General features: G+C 43.6%; 6 protein-coding genes across 9 annotated transcripts; 4 read left to right on the top strand and 2 right to left on the bottom strand.

Moving 5' to 3' along the window:
- Positions 1-465: 465 nt before the first annotated feature.
- On the top strand, positions 466-1,683 carry LOC120450350 (probable malonyl-CoA-acyl carrier protein transacylase, mitochondrial). The gene has a single exon (XM_039633324.2). The coding sequence runs from the start codon at positions 486-488 to the stop codon at positions 1,647-1,649; it is 1,164 nt and encodes a 387-aa protein (XP_039489258.2). The 5' UTR covers positions 466-485; the 3' UTR covers positions 1,650-1,683.
- LOC120450343 (calcium homeostasis endoplasmic reticulum protein) lies at positions 1,663-7,337 on the bottom strand. 3 transcript variants are annotated; one of them, XM_039633318.2, is made up of 13 exons: positions 7,189-7,335; positions 6,855-7,025; positions 6,452-6,792; positions 5,283-5,445; positions 4,983-5,055; positions 4,431-4,505; positions 4,134-4,210; positions 3,873-4,071; positions 2,805-3,812; positions 2,580-2,747; positions 2,195-2,515; positions 1,894-2,065; positions 1,663-1,840 (listed from the first exon to the last, which is right to left on the bottom strand). In XM_039633318.2, exons 1-13 carry the CDS (start codon positions 7,208-7,210, stop codon positions 1,742-1,744), a joined length of 2,889 nt encoding a protein of 962 aa, XP_039489252.2. In that variant the 5' UTR covers positions 7,211-7,335; the 3' UTR covers positions 1,663-1,741. The 3 variants fall into 3 exon arrangements, 2 of the variants coding, with proteins under 2 accessions (XP_039489252.2, XP_043862166.1); XM_044006231.1 differs by lacking the exons at positions 4,983-5,055; positions 5,283-5,445; positions 6,855-7,025; positions 7,189-7,335 and having other exon boundaries at positions 6,452-6,662; XR_006356494.1 differs by lacking the exons at positions 1,663-1,840; positions 1,894-2,065; positions 2,195-2,515; ... (1 more) ...; positions 2,805-3,812; positions 4,983-5,055 and having other exon boundaries at positions 4,007-4,071; positions 7,189-7,337.
- Positions 7,338-7,563: 226 nt separating this feature from the next.
- Positions 7,564-9,232, top strand: LOC120450348 (adenosine 3'-phospho 5'-phosphosulfate transporter 2). Its single transcript, XM_039633323.2, has 3 exons — positions 7,564-8,684; positions 8,738-8,919; positions 8,982-9,232. Exons 1-3 carry the CDS (start codon positions 7,833-7,835, stop codon positions 9,136-9,138), a joined length of 1,191 nt encoding a protein of 396 aa, XP_039489257.1. The 5' UTR covers positions 7,564-7,832; the 3' UTR covers positions 9,139-9,232.
- Positions 9,139-9,908, bottom strand: LOC120450352 (ribonuclease P/MRP protein subunit POP5). Its single transcript, XM_039633328.2, has 3 exons — positions 9,769-9,908; positions 9,476-9,713; positions 9,139-9,422 (listed from the first exon to the last, which is right to left on the bottom strand). Exons 1-3 carry the CDS (start codon positions 9,846-9,848, stop codon positions 9,243-9,245), a joined length of 498 nt encoding a protein of 165 aa, XP_039489262.1. The 5' UTR covers positions 9,849-9,908; the 3' UTR covers positions 9,139-9,242.
- A 1,212-nt stretch (positions 9,909-11,120) lies between these two features.
- LOC120450351 (troponin C) lies at positions 11,121-13,402 on the top strand. 2 transcript variants are annotated; one of them, XM_039633326.1, is made up of 5 exons: positions 11,125-11,277; positions 11,346-11,463; positions 11,525-11,581; positions 12,374-12,625; positions 12,987-13,402. In XM_039633326.1, exons 1-5 carry the CDS (start codon positions 11,266-11,268, stop codon positions 13,013-13,015), a joined length of 468 nt encoding a protein of 155 aa, XP_039489260.1. In that variant the 5' UTR covers positions 11,125-11,265; the 3' UTR covers positions 13,016-13,402. The 2 variants fall into 2 exon arrangements, with proteins under 2 accessions (XP_039489259.1, XP_039489260.1); XM_039633325.2 differs by lacking the exon at positions 12,987-13,402 and having other exon boundaries at positions 11,121-11,277; positions 12,374-12,741.
- A 1,272-nt stretch (positions 13,403-14,674) lies between these two features.
- On the top strand, positions 14,675-20,509 carry LOC120449044 (protein rogdi). Its single transcript, XM_039631335.2, has 8 exons — positions 14,675-14,840; positions 15,592-15,716; positions 16,399-16,532; positions 16,989-17,060; positions 17,118-17,249; positions 17,751-17,908; positions 17,992-18,322; positions 19,369-20,509. The coding sequence occupies exons 1-8, from the start codon at positions 14,830-14,832 to the stop codon at positions 19,435-19,437; spliced, it is 1,032 nt and encodes a 343-aa protein (XP_039487269.2). The 5' UTR covers positions 14,675-14,829; the 3' UTR covers positions 19,438-20,509.
- Positions 20,510-20,619: the final 110 nt, after the last annotated feature.

The raw sequence follows: 20,619 nt of genomic DNA, 5'->3' as shown, positions 1-20,619 counted from the left end.
TCTATGCGGAGTAGTCAGTGACGCATAAATATACAACCAACATTATTTCGCCATGACCATTAATCACTAAATGAGAGCCTAGCAACATAAATCAAGTTTGGCTATAAATAGTGGCAAAAGACCGCAGATCATGACTAAGATGTCAGGTGAAATAAAATACCCAGGAATTTTGATCTTTTTGTGAGCATACATACAGCCTAATGCCAATTGGCTACTGGATAAATTCTATGTTTGTAGTAGTAGCTACTTGAAGAAATTAGCAAATACAAAATAATGTAGTCATTTTGACGATGTTGTCTTTCGCAATTAGGATTTATTCAACACTAGGGGTGTTTCCCAATATTTTACGAACCTTTTGATTTAGAGCATAAACCGCCAAAAATCAAATAACCAAATGTACTAAATGTCGAAGTACTAAGACTATCGATTGTTATATTCGTTATCGATAAGATCCACTTTTTTCAGCTCTAATCAGCTGTTATGTTATGCCGCGAACTCCTTCAACGAAAATGTTGTCCGCCCGCAGATTACTACGATCACCGCGGATTACCGGTACCTTAAGCTGGTCCCGCTGGAGCAGCGATGCTGCAAAGGCCACCACAGAAACCGCCGCCCTGCCGGATAACGCGGAGAAGCGTCAGCAACTGCTCAATGAGCTTTCTGAGCCGCTGGAACAGAAAAGCCGACCCGCCATCGATCCCAAGGAAACAAGTGTGATGCTCTTCCCTGGTCAAGGCACCCAGTATGTGGGCATGGCCAAGGACCTGCTCCGATTCCCTGGCGCCCGCCGCATCTTCGAGCTGGCCAACGAGGTGCTGAAATACGATCTGCTCAAGATCTGCCTGGAGGGACCACGTGAGAAGCTGAACCGCACAGAGCACGCTCAGCTGGCCGTGATGGTATCCTCGCTGGCAGCCCTGGAGCAGTTACGTGAAGAGCGACCCAAGGCTATTGAAACCTGTGTGGCCGCCGCAGGCTTCAGTCTGGGCGAGATTACCGCACTGGTTTATGCGGATGCCCTGCCTTTTGACAAGGCATTGCGATTGGTGCAGGTGCGGGCCACCGCCATGCAGGCAGCATGCGATCAGGCAGCCGGAGCCATGGCCATGACCCTCTACGGGCCGGACACCAATCTGGGAGAGGCCTGTGCTCGAGCGCAGCAGTGGTGTGTGGACAAGGGAGTGGAGTCACCCTACTGCGGCATCGCCAACTACATGTATCCGCACTGCAAGGTCGTGGCCGGCAACGTAGAGGCTCTCGAGTTCCTGGAACAAAATGCCAAGGCCCTCAAGATCCGGCGGATGAAGAGACTGGCTGTAAGCGGCGCCTTTCACACTCCCTTAATGCAAAGCGCCGTGGAGCCATTTACCAAAGCCCTAAAATCGGTGCGCCTTCAGGATCCCGTCATCAGAGTATACTCCAATGTGGATGGCAAACCCTATCGCCATGCGAAGCACATCCTAACGCAGCTGCCCAAGCAAATCGTACGGCCCGTCAAGTGGGAGCAGACCCTTCACGAGATGTACGAGCGCAAACAGGGCGTCGACTTTCCACGCACCTTTGAGTGCGGTCCTGGCAAAGGACTTGTCCAGGTCCTGGAGAAAGTTAATGCCAAAGCCGCCCAATCCAGCTTTAATGTTATAGCCTAACCTCATATAAAAATTCAGTTTGCTTTTATACAAATTTATATTTTCTGGGCTAAAGGAAACAAAAACGGGGAAGTTTTGACCGTTGGCAGATCCTAACTCTTGTCGTCTCGTGATCGCATCCGGTGCGCAAAGGCAGCTCCCTTGTTCTTGCGAAAGCTCTCAAAGGGATCGTGCATATTCGCACCCACTCCCTGTGGAGAAGAAATTAGAAATGGTCCCTTCTTGCGAAATCTTGCCACTTCACCTTGTACATTTCTCGACGATCGCGCACCTCGCCTCCCGAAATGGGCGTGTCGATGCCTTGATTCTTTGAGCCTAGTCCAGTGCCAGTGCCCGCCCAGCCCATTTTCATGAGCATTTGGTGGCCCTTGTTAGATTCCTCGATGAATTCCGCGGGCTTGGCAAAGGTGCTTCCCCTGGAGAAAGAAGAATGAAAAATCATTGGTCTGACTGCGATAAAATACTATTATACTATAGCCATGCTTTTACCATGGATCTAATAGTAATAGTGGTTCATCCACAGCAAACTTCACATTTACACTCACAGAAAGCTCGGAGGGGTTGGAGATCTGTCTCGATCCACACGTCTTAGGTTGATGCTGTTGCCATTGTCTCTGCTATTGGAATTGCCGCGTTCAGCACGGCTCTCACGATTGCTGTTTGTGCTACCGCTGTTGTCCCGTTCGTGGCGAGGAGATCGATTGCGACCCTTGCGGTTGCTACCACCGCCTGACCTGTTCCGGTTCGTCGGTGGCGGGGTTAACGAGCGCTCGTTGGATCGCGACCGGGATCTGGAGCGTGAGGCGGATCTGTCTCGAAGGGGCGGCGTTTTTGAGCGGGAACGACTGCGACTGCGACTCTTGGATCTGAACCAGAAAATAAGTGAAAATGTTTCACATTGTTGTTTATTGATGGAAAACAAACACTCACCGGTAAACTCGCTTGTTGCTCTTTTTAGGTAGGGGTTTTTCAAGCACAATCGGACTGGGAGAACGCGACTTTTCTCGGATGCCGTCCTTGATTTCCTCTTCCTTTTGCTTTCGAGCCGCATTCTTCACCTTGTAGTACTCATAGAGACCAAGCTTCTCCCAACCCTCACTGCAAGATAAAACCCTTATTAAGTAACGCTGAATTCGATTCCATTGAAATACTTACTTATCCCTTGGACGATCGTGGGAGGGTGCGGAGTAGAAGGCATTCAATGCATTTGTTAGACGCTCGCTTTGTGGCGCTGGAGCTGGCAGTCGTATATCCGCCGGGTCGAGGGCTTTGTAGTTGTAATCCTCCAGACGAATAAGTGGCACCATGAGGCCCGCTGGCAGGTCGTAGTAAGGCGCTGTAGGTATCTGTGGCTCTCCAATTACAACAGGATCTCCAGATTCTCCGTCGGCCAATTTCTGTGGTTGCTGGCCATCTTGTACTGTACCGTCCTCTGATTTATTGGTTATAACCGCACGAATGGCCGCATTGAGCACATCCAGGTCCACTTCGGAATCGGGATTTTGCTGGACGGGTCTCACAATATTCTGGGGATAGGCAGCCATTGGCGGCGGCTGCTGCTGCTGTTGTTGCTGCTGCTGCTGCTGCTGCAGTTGGTGCTGTCCCTGCTGCTGAGGATCGTCAGGATGGTGTTGCTGCTGCATCTGTAAGCACGCCTGAATTGCTGCACTGAGGACGCCAAGGTCAACAGGTGGTTCATTGCCAGATCCCTGCATTTGCGGAAACTGTCCCGGTTGTGGTTGCTGCTGCGGATGACCCATTGCTGGGCCCTGATTATGATGCATAGGGGGTCCGGCAAAGCCTGGTGGTGGTTTGGACATGTCCGGAATGAAGAAGTTCGGTCCCCGAGGATCCGCAAACGGATTTCCCGGAGGTTGCTGCTGCGGTTGCTGCTGATGGAAGTTACCGCCCGGATACATATTATTTCCCGGCTGAGGATGCTGCTGATCATGCGGCCCCTGGCTATTCATGTGGTCATGTTCACCCGGCATTGCTATTCGGTGGGACATCAGCGATGGAATGTTCTTCTGCTGATGCTGGAGCATGTGTTGCTGCTGCGACTTCTGGGCCACTATTTGCTGCTCCAGATGCTGCGCCTGCTTCTCGAGTTGGGAAATTTGCTGGCTGGCGTGTTGAATGAATACCTGATGCTGTTTCTGGTAGCTGAAACACAAGAGTTAAAGTTCATTAAATGCTTGATTATGTTCTAAGACTTTTACTTACTTATCCAGAGTCGCATTTGTATTCTGGGTAAATTTGGCTGTTATATCATGATGTGTATTCTGCAGATTGGTTTTGTACTCCTGCATTGACGAGTCCGGTGACTGAAGCTTCGAGATGACGCAAGCATCAAAGAACTTTGCCTTGGACTCCCACAGGGACAGCAGCTTGGCCAGCTTTTGGCGCTGGTCTGGGTTGGCAACTGTGGGTGAGGATAACACAATTAGAAATCCAAAACCAATGGATCGAGGGGGAAATACATACTCAAGTCGGCGCTGCAGAACATCGGAATGACGACGTTCTCGAGGCTGTTCTTCAAGTCATTGATGTTTTTGCGCATGCTGTAAATACATCGTTGCACTTAGGTCTCATCTCCCAGCTATTCTAAAGTCTCAGTCTGATGTCAGAAGTCCGTCCGGTGATGATATGGTTCAGTCCAATTCAGTCAGCGTAGGCCACATAAACTAACCCACAGGGTAGAGTTACTACTCAGTGGGTTAGTTATGAAGGTCTATGGCCCTTAAATACTAACTATACAAATAATTGACTAGGCGAACTTACCAGTGGTGGAGTATATCATTAACTAAATATATAAGATGCAATTTTTGCTGAAACGTTGAACCATTGACCAAAGCCCTAAAAATAAATTAACAAACGAAAAACATATTTTTCTAGTTTTCTGTATGCACAACAACATTGCCAAAAGTACTTGTTGTGCAAGTATGATGATTTTGTTAGTTAATCTTCTTTTTTTTGTGGTATTTTTGATTTTTTGTCCGATGATTTTCACTGTTAAGTGTGGGTGTGTTGTTGTGCGTGTTTAAGGTTAAACTTATTAAGTAAAATGATTTGTATAGATGTGTGGCCCTAGCTATAAGACTTCCGGATCTGGGAACTACTCATGATCATAACATCTTTCGAAAACGAATCAACGAATCAATGTCGAGCCTCTCTGGGGGAGTCTCAATCTCTCAATCGCTCAATCGATCATCTCTCGCATGTTTTTCGATATTTCGTTTTTGTATGTTTGGTTAGTATTTCACTCGTTGAAAGAAAGAAACACAATTTAATTAATACATATTGGAGGTCATTAGGTATAAAACTGAGGCATACTTCTTTAAAAGATATTGTAAAACGACATTGATTTTTGCGCTGTCGGTTGAATGCTGTAAAATCCAGTTCTTGCCTAAAATTGCAATATCAAACGGGTTACTCATATTGTCATTGTCACTGGCGATAATAAATTAGGTTTAGGATTAATCAAAAAGTAGTATGGATTCATTTAGTGTGCGCTTTGTGTGCAGCAAAGCTGCGGAGCATCAAAATTTAGCTCCATTAGCTAACTTATGACTGATTACGAGACTACAAACAAGCAATAATGTAATGCAGCCGGTCCGCTGAACTCATATTTACCTGCAGAGATGCTGTCCTTGGTGCAGGACTCGATGATCGGCTGCAGAACGCCATCGAAGTCCCTCAGCACAATGCCCTGTTCGCCAGCCATCTGTTCCTGTTGCGCCGTCTGCGCCGCCGCAATTGCATCCTCGATCTGCTTTGTCTTCTGGTTCATCAGGGCCTACAGGTTGGTTTCATTTGGTTGGTTGGTGATGGTGCGATTTGGATCGCATGCGTTGGTGTGGTTCGGATCGAATCGGTTTGGTCATTGTGCACACAAAGGTTTTTCACATTCATATTCGCATTTGCGATTCATATTTCGTATTCGAGTCGACAAGCGTTTCAAACAAATTTGATTTTTGGGATTTGTTTTTTGGTTTTTATACAGTTTTGTCAGTTGGTATGAAGAGTGGTTTGATTTGGTATTTTTTTTTTTTTGGTTTATGTTTCAAAAAATACAATAAAGCAAAAATTTAATGTAGCATTTTAAATTGTTAATTAAATAGTAAAAATAATGACAAATATAGATTGTAGTTTGGTAATGCTGAAAGTACACTTTAACTTTATCTTATCCGCACTTGGAGAACAAGGACTGATCAATGGAAAGAACATTTAGAAAAGGGAGCAGGATTCATTTTAGGAATTCGGGGATTAGTTTGTGGTGTCCATAGAAAACAGGACATAAAGTGAATCATAATTTCCATTACATGGAAATTAAATGGCGACAAGCAATCTTTTCAAGACGAAGTTGGCTTACAGTACTTATAGAGTGAAAGGTCCACAAAAACAGTAGTATCGAAAGACATTTTTGAACGTATTAAAAGAAAATATTTCATAGGATTCTAGTTTATAAATTAGGTTCTCGTAAACCCAACACTTTGAGTTATAGGTGAAGAGAGAATTCGCAATCGGTTGGGTTGTTTCAAAGGGCGATAAAAATTCTAAGAAGCAAATAGGCTTTTATATTGAGACAATAAACGCAACTTTAGATGGGGAGTTAATTTAAGAAGGAAACCAATTTGCTTCTGCGAATTTTTGTGAGAGGGGCCGACATTCAACGTAGTCCCCGGTGTTCTTTTCTTTTCTGCATCATTTCTTTACACACTCGAGCTGCCCTAATCTCTCAGGAAAATGTTTGCAAAGGTAGGTGTATAGAAGTACCCCCGTTGTTGCCAACGTTAAATTACCGTGTGCTGTGCGGAGAGATTCGCTTCGGATTGCTGGATCTGTTCCCGCAGCGTCTTCTGCTGCATCTTGACGGCATCCAGCTGGGACGTAAGATTCATGGCCATGGCATTGCCATTGGGCTGCGGATTGTTTGGCGGTCCACTGGAGTTTGGCGGCCAGGAGTGCTGCGGTTGCGTTTGCATATTGTCTTGTGCGTTTTCCGGCGGGTGCTGTGGCTGCTGATTGGGTGGCGGATAGAGACCAGGTGGCTGGGATTGCTGCATTGGCGGCGGATGTTGCATGTAGTGGCTGGTTGGAGCACCTGGTGGCAGTTGTTGGTTAATGGCCTGCTGCTTCAGCACTGTGTTGGGTGTTATATGCAGATTATAAGGGATATTTTCCACTAATTTAGAGTGCACTTACGAGTCTGTTCCGCTGCCACCCTAAATTGATAATAGCTGGCGAACTCCCCGCCGTAGAGGAACTCGAACTTTGGGTTGTTCTGCTGCTTCTGCTTGGTAATGGCCTCAAATTCTGGCCCATTCCTGGCCACAAACTCTGCCAGTTTGTCGATAATATTTCGTAAACTAGCATCTGCAAAAAGAATGAAAACGTAAGAAAGGTTTTTGCAAAAAAATGTGAGCATATCAAAGGTTGTGCGTGCGCTTGTGTGTGTATGTGTGCGTGCCAATAGAACTGGGCGCAGAATTGTCTTAATTTGAAGTTATATGCAGCACTTGTTAATTAAAGTACTTACCACGCGGCGGTTGCACGTCCATTTTGCGATTGTAATATGCACTATTTGTCTATGTAAACTTATAAATTCATAACTTTTTGCACTTTCCAGCGGCACTTTTCACTGCTTCTTCTTGTTTTTTCCTATAGTGTGCCCATATCTAGGCATTCCCAGAATGACAAATAGTCCAATAATAAGGGTCATTCTCGGCACTACTTTAAAAGTGGGTTTTCCCTCATTGTATACGTTTTTCTCAGTATATAAGCGGCTTGAAATTTTTTTCGCTGATAAGTTGTTAAACGAAGCTATTATCCTCAGCATTGTGCCAATTAGAATGCCGGCAGGAGCAGAGTTGCCAACTAGTTAACCGTATACCGGTCTTTGGTGTTCGATTAATAACACAAGGTGGCAACGTCAAGCGACTATCTCCGTTCTAAGCTGACAAAAATAGTTTATTCGTGGTAAACAAACCGAGTGCACATATTTGGCCAGGGCGATTTGCACTCAAAAGCAATATCCACGCCTGCCCGTAATTAATGCAGCATCCGAGGAGGCATGACAAATCCGCACATTAAACCGACAACTCCGCGGACAGCGTGGCATTAAATTACACTTGCTCCTTCCAATAGTTATCTTGATATAGCAACTATATAGTGTGTATATGCATGTATATACACACTTCCTCGAGCAGCAGAATGACAGATAATAAGGGGAACATTATCACCATTAATGGCGGCGAATCGCCGGGAAGTTCGACGCCCTCGCAGCGGAAGTCCTCGACGTCGGAATCGCCACCGGAACTGCGAATCCTTTGCTTTGACCTCACCTACTACAACCGCACCACTCAGTTCCTGCTCAGCTGTGCCGGCGTCTTCTTCCTGTACATCCTGTACGGGTATCTGCAGGAGTTGATTTTCACCGTGGAAGGATTCAAGCCGTACGGATGGTTCCTCACTCTCGTCCAGTTTGGCTACTACATCGGCTTCGGCTTGGTGGAGCGGCGCTTGGAGGGCTATCGGATAAGCGGCGGTTCCTTTTGGAACATTGAGCCGGAGCCACGTTGCATTCCCATGAGAACATATCTAATTCTGGCTGCTCTTACCCTGGGCACTATGGGTCTGTCCAACTCAAGTCTCGGCTACCTCAACTATCCCACCCAAGTGATTTTCAAGTGCTGCAAGCTGATTCCCGTGCTGGTGGGCAGCATCCTCATACAGGGCAAACGCTATGGACTGCTGGACTTTGCGGCAGCCACCTGCATGTGCATTGGATTGGCCTGGTTTACGCTGGCCGACTCCCAGATGACGCCCAACTTCAATCTGCTGGGCGTGGCCATGATTTCGGGAGCTCTACTCTGCGACGCAGCCATTGGAAATGTCCAGGAGAAAGCGATGCGGGAGTTCAAGGCGCCCAGCAGTGAGGTGGTGTTCTACTCATACGGCTTGGGTTTTGTGTACCTATTTGTGATTATGCTGGTTACCGGCAACTTCTTCAGCGGCTTTGCCTTCTGCTTGGAGGTGCGTTATAGAAGCGGTTTTTGATGTATGAGATTTAAATTGTATCCTTTTAGCACCCTGTTGAGACCTTTGGCTATGGCTTCCTGTTTAGTTTGTCCGGCTATCTGGGCATTCAGTTCGTGCTGGCTCTGGTGAGGAGTAGTGGTGCTCCTATAGCTGCCACAGTGACCACCGCCCGCAAGGCTGTGACCATAGCCTTCTCCTTTGTGCTCTTCAGCAAGCCCTTTACCTTACAGTTAGTACTTGTCAAATTCAAAAGAAAAACCTATATTTTATCTATGTATCTAAAATTTTCAGATATCTGTGGTCTGGTCTCATTGTTGTCCTAGGAATATATCTCAATGTCTACAGCAAGAGGAACAAGCTGACGTTGGCCGACATCCGGCAGAAACTAAAGCAATTTGGAGCCAAGATTGCCCGCTCACCGAGTCGCAAATTCCTTATCGAAGTTTAGAACGATACCAAAAAGATTTACATTTTAGTCAAATTGGAAGCATGGTTTTTCTACAAGAAAAACATGAAATATAATTACTTAATTACATTCTAAACAAACTATTGCTATCTGTCCATGTCGAACTCCATGACGCTCTTGAAGAGATCCTGACGCTCCTTGGCGGAGGTTATCTGGCCCATGGCGCGGTCCAGGAACTGTTTTTGGTGCTTGACTATGAACTTGTTGCATTGGATGATGGTGGCACCTATGTAGAGGGTCCTAAACTTGGCCCGCACATCTCCGATCTGGAAGAAGGGTGGTTTTAATGTTTGTTTAACTACATGGCAATGAGACCGACCAAAGTAATCAGTGGCAATATACTGGACACGAAGTGTTGGCCTCGATGAAGACAACGTATTATAGCCATTTTCGTCCGATCGTTGATGTACTTCACACGAAATCCCTGCTCGATCACGGCGAGGCCGTACACTCCGTGATACTTCTCCACATTCTGGAGCAAGATTTTGGCCAGGCTGTGGTCGTTGAGACGCAGAGATTGTGTTGGCGTATGGGGCACAATCTGGACCGCTATATATCTGTTTGGGGACGGTGTTATTAATAAACGTTGCAGAAAATGCGGTCAATATTTACCTATTCTTTATGCGAACCATCGCTGTAAAATCAATCTGGCAACGCCAAATAGTTGGTTGCCAGACCAAGGGGCGCTTCATTTACCGATAACTTGTTAGAATATCGGTTTTTAAAATTCGCCAAAAAACTGTTTTGGTTTTTATATAAGTTAAAAATTTAAACTTTTGTAAACCAGGTGTACATATGTTTCTTTAATATCTACGGATGAAAAAAATTCCTAAATGAAGCATTCAGCCATGACTCAGCAGTATTTAAATCAATGTCGGGTAGAAAACCATTTTATATTTCTTTATCGTCAAGCTCCATTTTATTTGCAGAATATTAAAATAATTCTAGTTAAAGTTAAACATATATTTTTAATCCGCTGCATCCAAACCTGAAATGTACAATAAATGCTCAAACGTTTATCAATATTAATAACTGATATTCTCTTTAAAAAATCCATTCTTAATCCAAACACATATCCCCACTAAAACCTATAGCCAAGCTTAAACGCACACCCCAACGCAAAAAGGTCAAAAAAGGTCAAATGTAAGTTATTTCCAAACTAGCTTTTACCGGTCTTTTCTTATTAAAAAATCGCTATTTTATTGTGCCAAAGAATCTTTTAAGAGTCCTTGAGTCATTTTTACCTGCGAGCTTCAAAATCAGTTCACCGTAACAACGTATATATAAACAGTTGATCCCTATTAACTTTTAGGACGCTCTTTTCTTTGACATGGATATATTTAAAATATTCCTTTACTTTATTAATATCAAATATGCATATTTTGACAGTTGAACAAAGGAACAGCCCATGGATTTGGGAATCGGACAAAGAAGTTGGGAACTTGTCGGGCAATTTGTGAATGAGGGCAGAACATTCCTTGCTGTTGCTGCCACGTTCAGCCCTCCTACGACAAACTGGATGGGGCATTGCTCCAGTGGGGATTTCTCCATCTGGCGGCGGAATCGAAACACATATATGTGTATATATCACCGATCGTGTTGTTTATATACTTGGGGACGCGGGGATCGCAGCGCAACGCATCGCATTATAGCTGGCTGGCGCACATATGCAGATATCGTGGCTCCCCCTCCGGCTCGCCATGCCGCTCCACTGGATGGGATGCTCCATCCAACGAGCGATCAGTGGCCGTGGAAAACCACTATACGGCTCGTGTTCAGTCTCCGGCAGCAAATGCGGCGGGATACGCTCAGATCGCGTTTTATTTTCGCGTTTTCCCATCGCACTTTTACAGTTTTTTCTAAAAAACAATAAAACCGAGGCAGCGGCGTGGAAAAGCGCTACATATACTCCAACGATCCGCACATCCACCACCACCGTGTTCGTGTTTTTCCGCTTTTCGTGGCAAGTTCACCGATTCTGGTCTATATTTTGGAAAACGCATCCGCGCAGCCTCGCAGTTGGAACGAATACTCCGTGACGATCGGTTCGTGAGATTAGGCTGATCAGACAGATCCTATTGGCAACCCAAACCCAAAAACAGCAGCACCATGAGCAGCGTTGTAAGCATCTAGGATCTTACCCGTTCCAAAGGACTTTCGCTGAGTAACTCCTATGTGTCCCATTCCAGGATGAAGATCTTACCCCCGAGCAGATCGCCGTGCTCCAGAAGGCTTTCAACAGCTTCGATCACCAGAAGACTGGCTCCATCCCCACCGAGATGGTTGCCGACATCCTGCGCCTGATGGGTGAGTTCTGGGACTGGAATGTCCAGTGTTTATGGGAGTTCTTATGCTTTTGGAACTGCAGGTCAGCCCTTCGACAAGAAGATCCTGGAGGAACTGATCGAGGAGGTCGATGAGGACAGTAAGTAAACGATATTTGTAGTGCTTTTAGATAATAGAAAGAGTCTGGTGGGAATTTATTTATATCTACAATTTTATATGAATTCAATTTAAATGGAAAACATTTGCATTTTTTCTGGCAAGTAAAATCCAATTAAAATAATTGTGCGAAAATAGTACAACTTGAGTGGCATATATTTAATTTAATTTAATTCCCTTGAAATTTGTGCACCAAAATGTTCAAAATTAAATGTATATACATATGTAGTTATTATAAAACGAACAAAATCAATTTGGTATATGCATCAATAATATATGTACATATGTGCTCTTGTGCCAATTTCGTGGATCGTGTTTTCGTTTAATCGAATTGTGTAGCTGTATATAAAATTTGTTTTTCAATTTATGTTGAACACAAGCAAAGAGCTAAAAAAAAAATTAAGTTACAAATGGAAAACCCAAATTAATAATTAGGAACTATATATGGAATCAGAGAAGTTAAAGACTTGAAGCTAATTATGCAAACAACATTGATTCAATGACAAAAGTGAACCAAGTATAAATTTTCCTGCGGTCAGCTATAAAGTATAAATTTATATACTTATGGAAAAAGCTTCGGCTGTTCCAACTTTAGCTGGTAATTACAGCAAATCAGAGATGATTCACCATCGACCGATGATTATATTTTAGTTACTCGCTGTCATTGATTTATGATCATAGCCGTTGTGGGACCATCATCATTAGCTGGTGGATTTCCAGTTGTTTCTCTGCTAATGATACAGTATCTAATTGTCCAATATTTGGCACATTTCAGAGTCCGGTCGCCTGGAATTCGGCGAGTTCGTGCAGCTGGCTGCCAAGTTCATCGTGGAGGAGGATGCGGAGGCCATGCAGAAGGAGCTGAGGGAGGCATTCCGTCTGTACGACAAGCAGGGCAACGGCTTCATTCCCACCACCTGCCTGAAGGAGATCCTCAAGGAGCTGGACGACCAGCTGACCGAGCAGGAGCTGGACATCATGATCGAGGAGATCGATTCTGATGGTTCCGGTACAGTGGATTTCGATGGTGAGTGCCTGTTCATACGCGTATTAATACATTCTAGTGGCTTTCCATTCACATCCACATCCACCCACATTGGCGCATATAGTGATCATAAATTTCGATGATCTTGAGATCGCGCGATCGCTCGATTATGACAGCTTGATCAGTGCTCCCATGGAGCATATCGGTCGCTATTTTTAGGCGCGACACACAAACTCGATTCCACACGCATTTTTCATTCTCGGAATACGTACATATGTACATACATATGTACATATTTACATTTTGTTTTCGTGTTTATGGAATATTTATTTATAAATGCATATAGCGGTTGCTCTGGCTCGGTAGCATCGGTTTAATGTCTGTCATTTTGTTTAATTTACAGAATTCATGGAGATGATGACTGGCGAGTAAATAAACGCACTGCGTCTGCCACCCACTCAGCCACCCAGCACCCCCTGGAAAACACCACCCACCCCCACTACCAAAAAAAAAAATAAAAACACCCACACATGCACACTCTACACACACACACTCTTCCCACACACACACACCTGTTGGGCACACGTTTGTTTGCTCCTATTTGCACACTTGTTTCGCTTCTTATTTGCATTTTCCCCTTTTCCACTTTTTGTTTTTTTTTCTTCGGGGAGCAAACAAATCCACGTACTTCAGTTTGACAATGCCAAACACGAGTAGAAATAGAACTTTTGTACTACTTTTTATACTAAAAGAGCAACGGGAATACTGTGTATGCGAAAAAATAAATGTTATGCCATCCATGGCAAAAAAACCCAAAAAGTCCACTCTTGTTTTCATTTGTTTTCGGATCACTGGATTACTTTTTGCCGCCAAACAAACACGTCCATATATTTCGCTTTGATAATGCGAGTAAACAAAGCGAACTTCCCGCACTGGAAGCGCCGTAAATTTTATTCACTCCTGAAATATGTGCAGCATTTCCTAGCATTTATTGCACACTTCTGGGTTTATTTTCCTTATATGAGTGTTATTTATACTTACTGGATTTGGCGATGTTCGCCGTTTTGACAAATACTAAATATTGCTGGCGCGCAACAAAACTTTATATTAATGGCCTGGCAATTAGTCACAAGCTTTCTTCTCAGCGACAAATTTGTGTTGATATTATTTTGTTGTCGGATCAGGGTTTCCTCTGCCAAAGTAAAACAAAACAGCCTATTTCGATATACGACTATACATATATATATATATATACCTTTCCATCAAAACAAAGGCGTTTCTTTGGTGAGCTATAAATTCCATACTGGCACTTCACTTATTTTTAGCCCACATTTTTACTGCCTAATGCTATGGAGTTCTATAAATGGGACTTGAGTTTCAAGTTAAATAATGCACTTATTTATAAACTGTGCCGTGTTTGAGAAACGCCTAGTAAATAGTTTGCTTTTTATGCCTTTCATTGTTAAGTTTTGACAAAAAATTGTGTAGTTTATGACCACAGATTTGTTTGTGGAGTTAATGATAAGTATGTACCGACAGCCTATAAAACTTCTACATAATAGAGAAGTCGAACTTGTGATCATGTGAAAAAGTAAGTTAAACTTGATAATTAGTTTCTCAGTACCTCGTTTCAGTTTTTTGAATAAGTTCAGAGGATTTTATATGAGAGATTCCACAAAAATATATATAATTCCAAATATAATAGTGAGTTGTTTGACATTAGTTGAGAAAAAAATCGAATCAGCCTAACGTTCAAATAGAGCACCCACATGCGTATGTATATAATCAGTTTTCGCCACTGTGGACTGCCCTACATTTCTTATTTCTTATTTCTTGTTAATAAATAAATATTATGCTCTTACCAACAGCTGAGCTGAGCTGAGCAATAAGTTGGCCTCTTGTAGCTTCGATCAGCGCAGCGCAGCGAAGAGCTGGCCGGGCCTGGCCAAAAGCTCCGTCTTAACCACGTTAACTACAAGTCTACAAAACGAGCATTGGCATTGGCCTCGTCATTTGGATGGTATGCTATACCGCTGAGTTGAGCGCTGGGCGTCGATCGTCGAACGTCGTACCGCTACCACGTACCGCTACCGCGATTCATCGTTTTTTTTTGGGGGGCTCTCCCTACGGCCGTAAATAAAACCCCAGCGAAAAGCGAACGAACTATCCGCGAGTTTTCCGCCTTGCGACACTGAGTCTCGTGATTCGCGGTTCGCGATTGATAAAGAAGTTCGAGTATATCCAGAATGCCGCAGAGGTAAAGGAAGACTGAAAGCACTAGCTATACTGTTATTTATATAATAGCAGCAACAAAATGTTGTTTGTTTTGGCTTATTCGCTTACCCGCTGTGCGTGGTTACATATGTGTGTGTGGCCAAGAATCAAGAATCAAGAATCAGAAATGTGAACGTGTTAAGAGCGGCAAAGCCGCAGCCAATGGCCATGCCAATAAAAATTTATGATGGCATAAACTTTTTAGGAGGCCCCTGCCTTTCATCGATACCTCGCTATTCTCTTGGCCTTTTCATTCTTCTGACATTGGCTTATCAAATAAATTCTAAAACAAAATTGGACCTGATAAAGCCATTGTAAGCTTGTGCGTGTGTGAATAGTGGTGCTACAAGTATCTGGGCGTTTGTCAAGTTCGCTTGATAAGCGCTTTTTTGTGTGGCCTTTTGTAATTTTAGCCATGATTGAAAACTTAAGGCAGCCATTGCCCACGCGCTGCAGTCGTTTTTTGAAGGGGGACTTGGGGAACTGGGGTTTATAGCTGGCTATACGGGAAAATTCTGCAGTCCAGCGGCAGAAACCAGACGCCGACGTCAGCTGGCTGTGACGTGAGTCACAACAATGGCCCACCAATTAGCACTTGACTTTGAATCAAATCAAGCCGAAATCGTTCGCAAACATGATAACGAAATACACAATTGTCCGACCGAAAACGCAAACAAATCGCGTGTAATTCGCGAGTAACTAACTGAAATGTTTCTCTGTTTTTTCCCTCGAAGTACCACGAACAACTGGTCGTTCCAGCCACTTCATCGTCAGCGGAGCACCAGTGGATACCCTCAGCATGTCCTCAACACGGTGCCCGAAACCGCAGTGCTTACCACGCCCCCGCCCACCAGAAAACGTATGTATTCTTTTTCTGTTTCTATTGCTATTTGAATTTGGCGCCCTAGTAAGCAGTGCTCTGCGAAGCTAACAGAGATTGCTGAGCGGAGGGAGTATTCTTGGGCTATCTTGTGGTTTAACCGAATATAAACCTTATTACAGCTTTGTACGCAGTATTTCTTTTAGTTACTTTGCCACTTTTAGTCATCATCATTAAATTTTCGCTAATTTTTACTCAACGTTTAACCGCTTTAACAGAGTTCAAGTAAGAGCTCACTGTTACGTCAAGCAGTGCATTAAGCAGGGCGGCCAGGGCTGAATGCCTGTTTTAATAAAAATACTTTCTGTTAATTTTTTTTGCAATTTTATATTGGACAACAAATTGAATTAGAATTGATAGCAATGTTTTGTAGGACTCCTATTTAACAAAATATTGTTTTTTACACTTTGGGATTTATTGTTGTGGATGTTTCGACTGACTTAAAATAACATATAAAAACCTAATGCTCGATGACTATAGCCGCGTAGAATATCTGTATTCAGCAGAAGACAATAATTTTCAAATGTCGCGCTCATGGCGACCAGTTTAGTATTAAAGCGGTATTTTTGTTGGATTTTGCGCTGCTTGCATGCCTGCGGGGCACTTGGCAACCCTGCGTTCAATTAAACAACAACAACTGAAATAAAAACAAAAATTACAGCGCTCACAATACAAATTGCTGGCGTTGCTGCAGCGGAAAGCGGACACAAGCGCAGATTCTTAGCAGCGCGGAAAAAGCCGAAAAGCGCGATGAAAATGCTCGCGGACACGGAGCGTGAGGAAGCCCTCAACCTGGTAAGTTTTCCGATCGCTAGAAAAGCGATGCGATTGCCATTGCGGGTCCATGACAACGGCATCGCACCAACAAAAACAATAACAAGCGTTGCCAAAAAAGCAGCATAAAAAACGATTAATTGAACCCTCTATGTTGACTAATTGATTATCGATTGCCGCTGATGTTCTGTTCTTCCTGCTTTTCCTGCCGACTTTCCACCGCCCCCGCACATCGCTGTTATTGATTTGTACACGGAACGTGCTTTGTTTGATGGCGCTATCGCAAAATACAAACCCACCAACGCCTAACCGCCTCACCGCCTCACCGCCTCGCCGACTTACTGGCTGCCTGAATGACTGACATACCTACATAATCTCTGGCTGGCGGGACCCCGAAACACAAAATCAAAAAATACGAACACCAAATGCGGAACACCAAATATGCAAACCCAACCCACTTCCCAATGCGACCCGTAGCAAATTGAGTTCGAGTGGGTGCTGCGCCAAGAAGTACACGCGATACTGAAACAACTGAGAACCATTCTAGTGGTGAGTACCCGATCGGATTGGCTTCCCTAAGCTTCCTTAACCACTCTGTGTTTCCAGGAATGCGCCCATCGGTTTCCGGTGCCCCTGTACGAGAACGAGGGAAAGAAGACTGAGAAGTTCATACTCACCGTGTCGCCCGATCAGCTGAAGGCCGTGCTGACCCTAACGGGCGATGCCATCACCCAGGCTGTAAGTGCCAGTAGCTTCCCCAGTAAAGTACGCCCACTGTAAGACCCAGCAGAAACCACCGATTGGTAGAAACCCCAAAAGATTGTAGACGCCCCCAAAGTGTGGTGGGGAAAACCCACTAGCATTTAACTAGTTCCTCTCTTAGAGATGATTCAGTCTTAGGATGTATTAGCATATGTAGCAAAGTTCCCCAGAGGTTACTTAAAACATATATTACCTACTATTCAATTCTTTACCAAAGAAGTTCTAGTTTAGAGTCTCTTATTCATACTCTTCTTTTCCACAATTCAGCGCACTACTCGCCCCGTAAAATCATGTTGATAATCATTTAAGAATATATTTATTTTCCTTATCTGTTGCTGAAACGACATGAGTACCTTTCCATTATAAATATGCGTATTTGTTCAATTAATCTGATGACTTAACAGAGTGAAACAAGAGAAAATTTTCCGATCAGTTCCCCACGACCAAAATATGTTAATCCCGAATTTCCCTTCGCAGGACATTAGCTTTAAGCTGTGTAAGGCGCCGAGCCAAACGCAACGTACCTCCATCACACATGACTCGCCCTGGAAGTTGCAGCAGGTCCAGGATGCGGCTAATCATCTGCAGACCGCCATCAACCACATAGACGATGTCGACGACTCTTATCACTTCAAGTGAGTCACGTTTTGTTTTGCATGGGATCTGCGCTCCGCGGTTGTGTTTATGCACTTATAATACGCATGTAAACTCCCCACAGAACCTCCGACGAAGTGCTGCATGTGATAGGCAACATTCTGGATGCCCTGCAGCGGGGCAGAAACAGTTTGCTGGTGCCCAAAAAGAAGCCCATTGATGAGCTGATCAAAGGGCGCAACATGAAGTCGCTGGTTCCCAATCTGCCCGAGGATTTGGCCGTAAGCTTCTACCTGCAGAGCCACAAGCTGATCATTGCCGTCTACCAGCTGCTGAACAACCAGGGCACCATGCGCTTCGATTCCCGCCAGGCGGAGGCCTCTGTCCAATGGCTAAACGATGTGCTACTGCTGCTGATGAATGGCCAGAAACTGTGCCAGCAATTAAAAGACAAGGTGAGTCGCCGGTGAAGCACCGGAAGTGGGCAAAAGAACGCTCGATTTGTATGACTGCACACACAGCAACACGTTGGTAGGAACGAAAAGAAGGTCAGGCACGATTAGAAGACAAATAAAGAAAGTAAAGACAAATTATGTATGAATACTATTTGAAAATGTAGCATAAAATATTTTAATTGTTTCATTTTGAAATAGAATTCATGATCACCGGTTTGGTATGTTTATGGTCAGTTTTTATTTAGAAATTATGGGTATTATATCATGTTTGCCCCCCGCATTCACCGAACACAGAATACTTGTTCTCAGCGGGTTAGAAGTATACACAGAAATAGTCAATTATTTCCCAGAGAAATAACAAATGTATCTTTGTTGTATACACTGAAAGAAAAACGTGTTTTCTAATAAAAGCGTACCTTAAGTATCTACAGTTTTGTCAGAGCTTTCTATAGTGACAAGAGCATGTTTTTCTGGAATTATAATGTTGTGTGTTGTTTTAGTATAAGTTATTATCAATTCAAAATGTTTTTATTGATCATAAATAAATCTTTCGCTCGGTATACCATACACAAATGTAATGAGCGCGATATTTCGACAGCTGGCTCTTGAACAGATCAAAATCGTTCTATAATTTATAGGTCAGAATAGCCCAAAAGTCTTTAGCAATTACTTGGCGCCCATTAGATAATTTCAACACGAAACACACCCAACCAAAAGTAAGCTATTTTTGGAATTAGCCGGCACTGATAAGGCGTCTGCTCTTGAAATGATATCACAGCGGTTCCCAACGGCAAAGCACAAGTGCGGAGAGCCAGAGATGCTGTCCTATTTTCCGCACCCACAAGATGCCGCCAAGTTTTATTTGGTTGCTGGCCAACTGCCAGGGCCACGCTGCAGCTCTTGACTGTGACGCAAGTCGGCAATTAAAGTGGCCAATATGGGGATTGGCACAAGTATGGCAAATATGAGGGAACGAGTTCTAATGCGCTGGGTCCTCGACTGAGTTGTGGGTGTATTTTTAATTCAATATTTCCGCTCTTTCGCAGATATCTGTGTTTTCGGTGTACAAAGATTTCACAGTTGGCTCGCGTTCGCCCTCAGCACTTTCCTACTGAGACGGGGAGCGCAATGGAAACCAGGAATGGAATCCCTTGATGGATGGCAGCGGTGGATCGGCGACAGAAACAATAACAACAATAATAGCTAATAAAGAACCGTACTTGTAATAGCGAAGTAAATAATGTTAGTTGAAATGTTGCTACTGGAAACGGCACACCCATAATACCCATGCATACTATACTATACAATACTATACTATACCATACAATACAATACTTTAAACACTATACTGCTATATACAGTACAGAGAGTTATATACATACATACAACTAGTTTAATGTACACAATCAACATTCATGTTAAATTACGATTACGTAGAACCAGAGTTCATCGCTTCACGTCACTCCAATTATGCATCAAAATGCATCTAAATAGCATTAGGCTGAGAATTGAGAACAGAATACGTTTGTGAAAACCAATTGTGTGTGTATGTGTAACTAAATGAAATTGCTAGATAATTATAGTTTATTCATACATGTAATTTAATGTAATATACCATGGCCCTTATTTATGTTTGCTAAGATGCAATGAAATCCACCAAGTCAGCAGTCAATCGGTACTTAAAGTCGGTACTTACAACGTTTATACCCCCAATACGCCCCCATATACATACATATTTACCTAGGTACATACGGAAGGGGCACCTACATCGGCATTTACATGATATTGTTGTAATAAACCAAACCGAAATGTGAACAGAATTTTTAATTGTACTAAACACCGTTTTGTATTCGTATTCGTAATTGTATATCCGTAATTGTATTTCGCGTACTCGTTAATGGTTAATGGTTAAGAGCGCCCAATCCTAATCTAATCCAAAGTCATTTGTATCAACGGCCTTTACTTCTCGTTTACTTTATACATATACCAGGGAGTTTATAAAGATATAGAAAGTTATTGAATGAGATGCAACGAAAACAATTACCACTGTACTTATTGAATATTGCAATTGCCTAAGCACCCCGCTAAATGCATGGGAAGAGAAGACAACTATTTATGTAATCACTAAGCGTACTTACTGTCCACATTCATTTACTTGTTGTTGAATAAAAATTACCTTTTACCAAATGCACTTTTACCTTTTACACTCATGCTTTGAAACACGTCGTTTTGATTTTCGCGCCAACAATCCGATGGCTGCGATCGATAGCAGCGATGGCGATGACGATGACGATGGC

This window comes from Drosophila santomea, chromosome 3L (assembly GCF_016746245.2).
Source record: "Drosophila santomea strain STO CAGO 1482 chromosome 3L, Prin_Dsan_1.1, whole genome shotgun sequence".
Lineage (NCBI taxonomy): Eukaryota > Metazoa > Arthropoda > Insecta > Diptera > Drosophilidae > Drosophila > Drosophila santomea.
Note: the sequence above shows the minus strand (reverse complement) of the source record. Positions and strands in the feature narration are given on the sequence as shown.